This window comes from Eufriesea mexicana, unplaced genomic scaffold, assembly GCF_001483705.2.
Source record: "Eufriesea mexicana isolate 0111107269 unplaced genomic scaffold, ASM148370v2 scaffold4786, whole genome shotgun sequence".
Taxonomy (NCBI): domain Eukaryota; kingdom Metazoa; phylum Arthropoda; class Insecta; order Hymenoptera; family Apidae; genus Eufriesea; species Eufriesea mexicana.
The window spans coordinates 308,324-320,495 of NW_016912807.1; the positions used below are offsets into that span (position 1 = coordinate 308,324).

The 12,172-nt window shown below is 27.9% G+C and overlaps 3 protein-coding genes across 3 annotated transcripts in view; 1 reads left to right on the top strand and 2 right to left on the bottom strand.

Annotated features, from left to right (window-relative positions):
• LOC108551632 (zinc finger protein 91) overlaps nucleotides 1-3,887 on the top strand; it is a 5,040-nt gene extending 1,153 nt beyond the window's left edge. Inside the window, exons 2-7 of the mRNA XM_017905861.1 lie at nucleotides 54-419; nucleotides 493-1,410; nucleotides 1,558-1,680; nucleotides 1,802-2,038; nucleotides 2,108-2,435; nucleotides 2,520-3,887. Of these exons, the coding sequence (XP_017761350.1) occupies nucleotides 91-419; nucleotides 493-1,410; nucleotides 1,558-1,680; nucleotides 1,802-2,038; nucleotides 2,108-2,435; nucleotides 2,520-3,860 (3,276 nt within the window). The 5' untranslated portion in view covers nucleotides 54-90 and the 3' untranslated portion in view covers nucleotides 3,861-3,887. The remainder of the gene's footprint in view (nucleotides 1-53; nucleotides 420-492; nucleotides 1,411-1,557; nucleotides 1,681-1,801; nucleotides 2,039-2,107; nucleotides 2,436-2,519) is intronic.
• Nucleotides 3,888-7,788: 3,901 nt separating this feature from the next.
• LOC108551641 (solute carrier family 35 member G1) lies at nucleotides 7,789-8,966 on the bottom strand. The gene is made up of 3 exons (XM_017905870.1): nucleotides 8,637-8,966; nucleotides 8,340-8,555; nucleotides 7,789-8,271 (listed from the first exon to the last, which is right to left on the bottom strand). Exons 1-3 carry the CDS (start codon nucleotides 8,946-8,948, stop codon nucleotides 7,789-7,791), a joined length of 1,011 nt encoding a protein of 336 aa, XP_017761359.1. The 5' UTR covers nucleotides 8,949-8,966.
• A 608-nt stretch (nucleotides 8,967-9,574) lies between these two features.
• Nucleotides 9,575-11,234, bottom strand: LOC108551642 (ester hydrolase C11orf54 homolog). Its single transcript, XM_017905872.1, has 7 exons — nucleotides 11,139-11,234; nucleotides 10,987-11,074; nucleotides 10,814-10,912; nucleotides 10,564-10,742; nucleotides 10,227-10,485; nucleotides 9,967-10,133; nucleotides 9,575-9,793 (listed from the first exon to the last, which is right to left on the bottom strand). Exons 2-7 carry the CDS (start codon nucleotides 11,063-11,065, stop codon nucleotides 9,620-9,622), a joined length of 957 nt encoding a protein of 318 aa, XP_017761361.1. The 5' UTR covers nucleotides 11,066-11,074; nucleotides 11,139-11,234; the 3' UTR covers nucleotides 9,575-9,619.
• Between the last annotated feature and the right edge of the window lie 938 nt (nucleotides 11,235-12,172).

Below are 12,172 nucleotides of genomic sequence, written 5' to 3' on the forward strand. Positions count from 1 at the left end.
TAATAATTAAGTTTAAAAATAATAATTATATAATAATAATAATTATATTTTAGTGGTTTCAGTGATTAAATAAATTTACATTATAACAAAATGGATGTTGCCGGAGATTTAACACTACAATGGGTGGAGGAGGTAGGAAATGTCATTCACGAAGAGGTAATATGCGGTTTAGAGGCACAGCTTGTAGGAGCAGAAGAGGAAGTGATAGGAGCTTGTGAAGAAGTTGCAGTAGAAGAAACAGTAGAATCTGTTCCCAATGTTACCTCTACAACAGAGTCAGAAATATTAATGGTACCACAATCCAACGATATGGAATCTATTTACATAGTTCCACAAGATCAAGGTCATGACTATTTAAATATACAAGTCACAGAAGAAGTTATTGCAGATAATTGGGATAGATCTGGTCCAGAAGATGGGTAAGTTTGCATAAAATATTTGTTTAAATTAGATAGAGTAAATAGAATAATTAATTAATTTTATACTTTAAAGGGTTGAAATACCAGAAGCAAAAGTATCTCATGAAAATTTGCTTGAATATGATGATATGGAGATACCACTACCAATTGATCAAGATTCTTATACAAATAGTAGGCCTTACCCATGTGACTTTTGTAGCAGAAGGTTCAGGAAAAAAGCAAATTTAATGAATCATATGGTAGCACATCAGACAGATCGACCTCATGGTTGTAATTTATGTGGAGCACGTTATGCAAGAAAGTGTGATCTTATGAATCATTTGAAGATTCATGCATATGCACCATCCCGGGATGGTTTAGAGGATGATTTAAATGATGATGATTCATTTGCGCCAGAAGAAGAAGAATCTACCAAAGGTAGACGTAAAAAGATGCAGTCAAGTATACCAAGAAAACGTAAAAATAATTCTGCTATTTCCAAACGTAATATGGAAGATAATAAGATGGAAATGGGCAAGTACATCAATAAATCTTACGATTATGTTGATGAGGATATGCGTCTTTTGGAAGAAATGACTAGTAGAAATTCTGCGCGCAGTAGTAACTATGCATCAAGCTCAAGATGGACTGAACAGATGTCACCTGTATCAACTGAACATCAAGCACCACGATGGCCTATAACTGATCCAACAAAACCATATGTTTGTCAGTATTGTGGTGTTGGTTTTGCAAGGGAAAAAGCACTTGCATCTCATGCACGTATACATGGTGGTGATAGTCCATTTGAATGTACATCTTGTGGTGACATGTTTTGGGATGTTAATAGTTTAAGAGAACATGTTCGTATCAAGCATGGTGGTACAGTACAATCTGATACAGAAGAGTATGATAATGATGCTACATATACAGGCGATGAAAGATTTGGAGAATTCTATTGCAATACTTGTGGTGTTCCTTTTCATCGTTTGGATTTACTTAAACGTCATCAGAAGTAAGATTATCTTATAGCAATAGACATAGTATATTTATTCATTAAGATTATATATAATTATTAAAATTGCATTTTATATCAATTCTCCACTAATTTATAGGAAAATTAACAACAATACGATATTAATTTTAATGTTGATTACATTAGGATTCATGTCAAACAAGAAGCTGATATGGTGGAAGGTCCAAGTCAACATCATGTTTGCAATGTTTGTGGTGAATGGTTTGAGGAAGCTTTGGCATTATTGGCACATGCCGAACTTCATGCTAGGTACTATTTATTTAAGACTCTTTAATTTTTTAAAATTAAAATTTGCAGCTTTACAGCAATAATAGTTCTGAAAATTTATATCTAACATTTAGATAAATATTAATAAAACAAACTTGTTCAGATCACCTAGTCGGCGATGCCTATTATGCGGTGAAAGATGTCGTGATGACGCAGAAGTTGCTGAACATGTTCGACAACATCATGCAGAAGATGCTCCACCAAATACATGTACTCTTTGTGGGAAAACATGTAAAGATAAACGAAGTTTATTAAAGCATTCGTGGGTTCATAATGTTGATAAAACTTTTGGTTGTACAAAATGTGGGAAACGCTTTCACAGTAAAGCTAGATTACGAAGGTATTTATTGTAGGTTATTTTATATACCTGTAAATCAAATATTTTACTTACTGTTTAATTTTGTTTTAGACATATGGTTTCTCATCGCAATAAAATGGTAGCTTGTGATGAGTGTGGAGAAGAATTTCCTGATGGTAGAGCTCTTGTTAGTCATCGTCATTCACATAACAAAGATCTAGGTGGTCGTTCTTTTCCATGTCGAGAATGTGGAAAAACATTTGGCAGTCGTAGTTCACAACAAATTCATATTCGTATTCACACTGGAGAAAGACCTTATGGTTGCAGATTTTGTTGGAAAGCATTTGCTGATGGTGGTACGTTAAGAAAACACGAACGTATTCACACAGGAGAAAAGCCATATGGATGTGCAATTTGTCCGCGTGCGTTTAATCAAAGAGTAAGATATTTTAATTGAAATATGTAGTTATAATATTCCATTTGATATTATATTTCAGTGCTTGCTTTTTTTTAACTGGTTTAGGTTGTTCTTAGAGAACATGTTCGTGCTCATCATTCGGGTCCTGATCCAAAATGTGTAGGTAGTATTACTCCATACTTATGCAAAGTATGTGGTGATGCATACGGAACATCAGAAGAAATAGTTGCTCATATTGTGCAACATTGTGATGATAATACTGCGTTAAGACGTCAACCACAAACTGGACCGCGTAAATATAAAAGAAGACGTAAGTTGAAACCCCATGAAACTAGCACAATGTTGCGTATGACTGAACAGTATGATATGTTGGAAGGAGGTTCTGATTCAGATGACAATACAAAAAGAAAACTTGGAAGAAAAAATAAGCAACATCGATCAAATGTTGAAGAAGGTTATCAAAATGTTCTTAAAAGCTTTGAGAGTTCTTTACAAAATATAAATTCAATTGTCAGTAATTCAAAATTAAACCCAGGAAAATCCAAACTTTCTAAGAAAAAGCTTAAAAAAGAAGAAAAAAGGTCTGAAGGTCAAACTTCGTGTCAGCCTGGTAGGCCAAAAATGATTCATACCCAAAAAACAAGAGTGCCTGTAGAAATTGGTAGTGATGGAGTTAAAAAGGGACAAAAAACTAAAACAATGGTAACAAGGACTCCTAAAATGATGCCACAAGAGCATAAGTTAGGTATTTTTCCGGGTGGGGAAAGGAACAGGCCAAGAACAAAGAATGTTAGTTATCATATCGAAGGGAAACTTCAACCAACATCTGCAACATTCCCAAAACCAAAGGAAGAGATTCCAACACCTCCAATACCAGCACGTCATCAATCACCATTGGCTAGTATAAAAATAGAACCAAACTTACAAAAAACGTCGAATAACAATCACAGAAATAACAATGGTAATATTCTTGCAATTAATAATGAAAAAATGGAATCGACGCCTAGAAAAAAATCAGGTGTTTTAAGAAGAATTAAAAAACAGAAAGAAGAAATTAAACAAGAGCCAATGGATATAGACCACGAGGAAATACAAAACAATAATAACACAGAAAATACAGATTCGGAAAGATTAATGGATCATACAATAGATGGAAGTAATCTGGAAGTTGCATTTGAAGCGAGTGTTACGACTGAGGAAGAACATTTGCTTCCTGATGTAGGTGGAGTAAATATTTCTGAAGAAGTGGCTACTGGAAATGTAAAACTTAGTGTAAAAGTTGAATCGACGCCTCAACGGATGTTGGCTGTTCATAGCGTTATAGCACCTGTGGATGATATTCCAGAAACTATAATACCAGATGCTGTAGAATATACATGCGAAATGTGTTCCGCAGTATTTTCCAGCCGAGCAGAATTATTGGTCCATGTTCCAATACACATTTGATTTAATTTGTTCAATGAAATTAAAGGAGGTACGCAAATTTGTTCTATTTTAAGAATATTTGTTTAATTAAGCAATATTTTAACATGGTCAATGAAAGTTTATCTGTTTATTTGAATTGGCATTATGTTATTATGCCAAAATGTCCTCTACTCGTTGCTCTATGAAGTGTACCAGATTCTTATGTTTAACATATATTTTAAAAGTTGATGCTGTCTTTAGTTTATTACGTCATTCTAAAGTATATAGAAATTTTCAAACATACTCGTTTTTGATTAACATTATTATTATATCCTTTTTATACTATTCGTGTTTCTCTTAAATTGAAAAAGATACTGTTTGGCTCTAAATTCATATTGGATTATGATATGATGAATAATGTTACAAATATTTTATACATTTACAATTTATGAAGCCAGTTATGCTGGTCAAAGAATTGAAATCTTAGACCATTCTTTTGCCATCCACAATTTTATAATAAAATTTAATGAAAAATGAAATAATGGTACGTTGTGTACATAAAATACTAAGGTATTCTAAATATTAATGTGAGTGTGTTTTATAATATTACTCGTTTATATAAATTAAATTTACTCTGTACGTTTGCTTTTAGCTCCTAAGTAATTTGATACATGACAGCCAATCCATTGAAGTATTAAGATAAACAATTTGTATGCAATATTATCATCTGATTCCACATTATTTTTCATAAATTTTTACTCATAGTAATATTTTGAAATCTACATAGTATAATTGGAAAGTTAGGTATTAATAATTTGATTTACATTTGAGAAAAGAAGATTGACTTTTTAAATTTCTCATTAATTAAATAACTGTACATTGTAGCAATACATATACATTGCACAGATTGCATAAAAACATTTATACAAATTAAGTTTCATATTTTGGAGCATCTTATGATTCAAGAAACGCGAATGCATTGTTACTGTTTCAATAGTATTGATAATATAATAAAATTGATTATTATTATGGTATACTTTGATTATACTAACATATTTAAATGGTTTTAATGAAATTATAAAACCATTTTATTACATTTGGCATTATATTTGATTGTATGAAACATGTGTAGAATTTTATGAAGAAGGAAACATTAAAACTTAAGTGGTACAAACTTTGAAATTATTTTAATTTAAGCACTGATAAATTATAAACAATTAGATGTGATTTTTAACTTTGAAAAAAGAGTAAGGTTCTTTACAGTGCATCTACCATCTTATTTGTTTATTTGTGTTACGTGTTAAAAACACATATTTCATTGCATGTAATATATCCATCAATTGTATATCACTTATTACTGATGGGTGCTATTATAGTATTACATCAAATAGTACCATAGAGAAAAGAACCGAATTATATTTTACTTTGATTAATATAAATCCATGTATTATCATAGGCTCATAAAAGTTTAATGTTACAGAGTAAGAGTTTGAGTATTGGAGATAGTGTACATACTTTCATACAAATATTTTAGGTGTATTGACAACTAGCTTTTGCATCTTTGTTTCATATAAATAAATAATTATATACAGATACTAAAGTTTTCTTCTAATTACTATTAAAATATTTGATAATTTTATTTATTTTCAGAAAAAATAATTGAATTAAACTTTTAACTTATACTTGTCTCTTCATTTAAATATTTCAGAAATAATATATATTAATAAGAAACATATTTCATCTTAAAAAATGATATTAAATTAAATTTGAAATTATTTTATATAAGACATTATGGTTTCCTAAATTATATGTTAAAATTATGCAAGTCTTTTTATAGCTTTGCTAATGTTTTATATTTTACTTATTAATATTTAATACTGTGTTAAATGAGAGTAAAAGAATTAATTAATGTTTCAGATTATTTAAAATTTGCAAGGTCATATAATTGAACATTATTAATTTTAAAATTTATTTACAATATATGTATATTTTCTTGTATGAAGTAATAGGTACAGTTTTATTATATTTAATGCAAAATATTGTAGTTCCTTTGTAGTGTCTCTCTTAACTTCGGGGTAATAAATGAGTGCGCGCGCGCGTGTACATATAAACACATGTGTGTATATATGTGTATGTATGTATGAATGAATGTATGAATGATTGAATCTATGTATGCATACGTATATGGATGTTGAATTCCAAAGGTAAATTAGTTGTATTTCAATGGCATTATATGAGGCAATCAATCAAAAACTGTGTGCTCTATTTTTATAACCAAGAGATATTTTGAATATAATCGAGAATGTAATGAAAATTCTGATACTATTTGTAATATTTTGCAAAACATGTGTATGTGTATATGTGTCTGTGCGTGTGTGTGTGTATTTGTATGTATACATATGCGCACACGCATATATATGTATATTGTATATATTATTATTTAGTATATTTATCTATGTCTCTAGAAATGGCGCACAATGCCTATTATTCATTTGTTTCTATAATTATTTTATAAATAAATTTATTTGAAAAAATTCAGTAAGTAAGTTAATAAAAAGATTGTTGACTTAGTATAAAAAAAAATATTTTCAAAGAAGCATTACTAAGAATGTATTGAAGAAATAGAGAATGCGTTTAATAATTAGATTCATAGGACAGCATCATATTTTGTATGTATGTACATTCTTGAACAGTAATTAATTTCTTTAATAATATATGTAATTATATTACCGCTACAGTGTTAAAGAAACATTTAAAATCAGTTTCAAAACATTTGTCTTGTTAGACTATAAATCAGGATTTGTATAGTCTCAAAATTATGATATAAGATATTTAGGAACTTGAAAATTCATATCTGACCAATGTAAAGTTACAACTTTCGAATAAGGAATATGTAAATATATATTTACATAAGGAACATCAGAAACTGTGACAAAAGTTGATGTATTATATATGAATAATTTTTATTTCAATATTACACGCAATTACATTCCCGTTTAACGGTAGCTTTAATATTATTTAAGCGTAATTCAAAAAGTTCAAAAATTTATTTAGTTAACGCGTGCATAGAGCAGCTAGTGCAGGTGGCAATGATTGCAAAATAAATTGTAAATTAGACGAAATTTAGGAGCAGAATGTTTAAAAAGAGATACAGATAAGACATGTACACAATTTTTTCGTTTTTTTACCTACAAGATTGATTGCATGTAAGTATCCGTGGCTTATTTCTAATGATAATTATACTAAAATAATTAGTGTAGCATATAATACTGTGTTGCATGATAAGGTTTTAAATAGTTGCTAAAAAATTCTTATATGTATTACTTCAATTGTAAACTAAGTAAACTCAAAATATGTATAGATTTATAAGCTATTAATTAGCATTTCCTCGATAGGATTATTTATATCTGTCAGGGATAAAGTAGTTAAAGAAGAAAAGTGTACATACTATTATCTTGGATATGGTATGGTGGTTTATTGTTAGTCGTAGATATATATATATTTTTTTTTTAATAAACCACGTTAATAATTATAAAGATACAATTAATTACGTCCGCACAAAGTTACGGATAATTCGAAATACATATAGTAATGATGTGTGTATAATTGTAAATATGTATTCATTTGTATACTTTAAAAATTGTGTCATTTCTATCTCATGACAAAGTTTGAAAAAGAGTACAGATTATAATTATATATATTATATAATCAATTTGTTGAATTATACTACACAAGTACTTGATTCTTTTGTTTTTATCTCAAATGAAAATTTATGCGGTTAAACAAAAGATGTAAATGAATGGTAGTTATACATAATTCTATGTTATATTAAATAAAGTTTCAAAACTTTATATTATGAAAATCATAATGGTAGTATAATAACAATGTTTTCACCATTCATAAAATATGTATAATATTATCTATGTTTATGCTAAGAGCAAGTAAATAATTTAAGATAATGTATCTTTGATTAGGGAATAAAATCACAAATATTATAAATTTCTTTCTCAAATCCCATACATATAACAGAGACTATAATTAGAAATGTTCCAATGATACTGGTTGATGTAGGTTGATCTCCAAAAAAGTATATTTGTATAATATAAGCCAAAATAATATCTAAAGATCTAGTCACTGATACTTTCCCAGCACCTTCTATCTTTAGTGCATTAGTCACTAAAATCTGACCTGATAATCCAGTTAGTGCTATTAATAATATTTTACTCCAGGTAATCCAATCATGTGGCAACTTTGATTTTTGTTCGTGATTATCTGATACAAGGAAGAAGAAAAATATTGCTGTGACAAGTGACCACCAAGATAGGTTGAAGATTATTGTTGAAAAATGGATTTCTGAACATTTTCTCATAATAACTATGTTAAGAGCCGTAAAGAGAGTTGCTAATATAGCACACACATATCCCATCACATTGTATGATTCAGCTTTATGCATCTAAAAAACAAGTATTTTATACCAAATTGTCAATTTATAGAAATTGTATAAATGAATTCTCTTTTTACCTGAAATAGAAATGGTGGTTTAGATACGAAAACAACACCTGTAAAAAGTGCACACATAACTATAATGCGTAATATTCCACAAGGTTCTTTTAATAAAATGAAAGACAATGCAATAACAATCACTGGAGAACTAAATATGATTGTTGTAGCATCTCCTATAGGTAATTTGCGAAAACTGTAATATAGTAATGATAAGGTTGCACCACCTACTATTCCCTAGGGAAAGAATACTTTATTAAATTATTTTTACTTATTACTATGTGGAACATAATTATATTAATTTTATAGTTAACATACTTGCAAATATAAGAGCATTCTTTGCCCTTTGGGTCCAAAAAGACTTTTGGAAGCTTTAAGTGCTACTGCAGCCATAACTAACATTTGTAGAACAGATCTGATAGCCAACAATACCATAGGATGTACATTTTGTACTGCTTTAACTAATGCTGAACTTATTGTAAAAAATGTACCTGATAAAAATGCCAAAAATACTCCAAACCATTTGGTACCATCTTGATACGTTTCAGAATTATTGGCAAATTGTTCCGTGTAATGGTATGCTGGATGTATACTGTTATAAGAAGCAGTAGATTCAATGCTGAACTTCATTGTTTGGCTACCTTAACAGCCACGATAGATGATTATAAAGAATAAGACATTTACAGTATACTGCTGTCTACCACTAGTACATCTACTGTCTGATAGAATTAACATACAGCTTTGCACGTTAAACAGCTTATTATGGATTAATACTGGTAGGAAGATTTGGAAAATGTAACGATCAGATTAAAACTCATTTGAATGTAAAATAGTGAAAAATGTTAATTATAAAATTAAATTTGTTACAAAAATATTATGATTCACTTTAACTTTGTTTAACAGGTTTTTGATTTTGAAATTAATGCATTCATTAATATAATTGGATCAAGTATACTTTCATAATTATATAACTTAATATAAATAAACAGAATCTACATTTTTTGTTATATGAATTATATATTGAATGTGTTATATTTATTCAGTTTGAAAATATATAGCTGCAGTTTAGTTTCATTTCAGTAATAATCTTTATCATATTAAAGAAAAAATTTAAAGAATATATTGTTTCTTTTAACTATTTGGATTAAACTAATATTTATAGTCTAATTACAATAAATTTTATATAATTTTATTTTATCAAGAAAAAAAATATGTTTATAAAATGATTATAATATTATAATCATTTATATGTTGCTTTTATTTGAATAGTATAAAATGTATATACAATTATATAACAAATTTTAGTCTTTCCCAAACTGTACTCCAGTTAGTGGTTTATCTACACGGTAAAGTGTAGTGCCTAAGTTGAAATATCCCAGATATTCTATAGTTTCTGGAGTTGTATCAATATGATAATGACCACCTTCTCCATGATGAGAAAAGCTGTGAAAATGTTGAACCCGAAGATCTAGATCCTAAAATTACAAATTAAATGCAATACATTGTGAAATGACACATGTAATAATGTGATAGAACAAAAGATATTTCAACTCATTTATTACAAATATTGAAGTATAGTCTTAATAGTAGTATAAATTCAGTTATAGATGCAACTGTAAAATATATCATTTCATATAGTTTTACTTACACTTTCAGAACTGACAAATGTACCAACAGCTATTAGAGGTGTTGACATGTTATAAAAGTGTAACCACTTATTAAGTTGTGCTTCAGTATTTAATGGTGTTACTGAAAAGTCTGGCATAACATGCTGTTTAACTTTCCCATCTTTTATCAGAAATGTTCCTCCTAATCCTACAATCAAAAAAGTTTAATATAAATACTTGAATGTATCTCTTAAGTAAATTTATATTTACTTATAAAAACTTAATTCAACATTCTCCTTACCAACAAGATTATTTTGATAATGCTGTGCAATTGCTTTCTGCATAGATGCAATAAAATCATTATTTCCAGTACGCTTTTTAACATGCACTTTTAAGACTTTGCCAGGTTTTCCTTCAGTAACAAATAAATTAGCTAATAAAGCAAATCTTGTTTCACTGTTAGGTAAATTTTGAAGTACACATTTTCCATTTGCTTTACTGACAGATGAAATACGAGTTCCATTTTGTACATTAGGTGAGAAAGTCATGTTCATTATAAGCTAGAAAAAAATTTACCTAGTAAACATTCAAACTAAATATTTAGATTTGTAATTAGTAGTTTAATTTATTTATTATACTTCACAATTGGAATTTATGTATGGCCATGGGCCAGCTCCAGCTCCAATAACAAAGGAGTCTGTCTTATACTGTAAGTGATTTAAAAGTTGTTGGACATCATATAATTTGTTTTTTTGTACAGTAGGAAGAAGATATGATGGACCACCAATTTCTAATAATGTTGGATTACCACATAATCCTAAATATTAAATTGGATATATTAATATTAAAACAATATAAAAAATATCTTGTACATAAAACATTATTTACCTGGGGCAGCAAGTGTGAAAGGTTCTTGTGTTAAATCTGGACAATCAACAACTTCAACTTCAACATCCAGAAAATTTTTAACCAATCCTTCTTTTAATACTGTTATGAAATATACATTATGTTATTAAATTTGTTTTGAAACCATAAATTGTATTTTAGTGAATAAAAATTACCATCTTTTATTTCATCAAGTGAAGGAACATATAGATTTTTTTTTACTATGGTAAGTTGATTGATATCCAAAGTAGTCATAATTGTTAACTAAAAATTCATTTTTAAACTATAGATATAATTTGTAATAATTCATAAATATGGATTAAATTACCTTTAAATAAGAATTGTATTATTCAGAAGAAGTAAAAGAATTGATAGAATCTTAAATGTACTTCGCCAGGAGTAGCTTGTTTTATCTAATCATGTACTGGCGTATGACCTTATTTCGTAAGAATGAAATAAGTCAATTACATATGTATATACATACTCTCTTTTATGCTGATATTATTCATAATCGTATCGAATATATTTTACTGTATATTTCTTGATATATAAAAATACCCACGAAAGATCAATTTGACATTATTATGCAAACTAAAGCATTAGTTTTTAAATTTCTATTAGAATAAAAATTTGTATATATTTTATCGAATTACAGTATTAATGAATGAAAATGAAATAAATGATACAAATATACGAATTATACATCGATAGTAACGTAATAGAAATAATCGATTTACGAACTATTTCTCATAGTATATTTTCCAAATTTCTTAAGCAATTTTATAATTAAATTGCGCATCAAATCTTTAAAAATGTTGAAAAATAAATAAAATTAATATTTAATATCTAATATGAAATAAAAATGTACTTAATATGTTATAATATGTTATCAATACATTAATAATTAAAGTTAATAAAAAAAGTGAGTTATAAATAATAAGAATTAAAAAGTTTAATTTTCAATTTTGAAGTCTTGTATTTTTATGGAATATTTCAATAAGTATGAATAAGATAAATACATTTTACGAAAAGGAAATTTCAAGTGTAAAGTAGATAAGATATAATTTTCAACTGACGTCAAAAACTTTTTTGCTAGAAATTACTTATAGTTCTCTTCAGAGATGGCAACACAATGCAGTATTACGTATCAAGTAATTAAATTATTCGCGCTTGACAATGAGATCTAATAAACGTAAATTCATAATTATAATAATGTTTTTAATTATATTTCGTATCAAGAATTACGAAGTTTTATTGTAAATAAATGTTGTACTTTATACATCGTAGATTTCATTGTTAACCATAAAAAAAGTGATATACGACTTCAAATGTATTTTAAAAATTTCTTTTACATGATGTTTT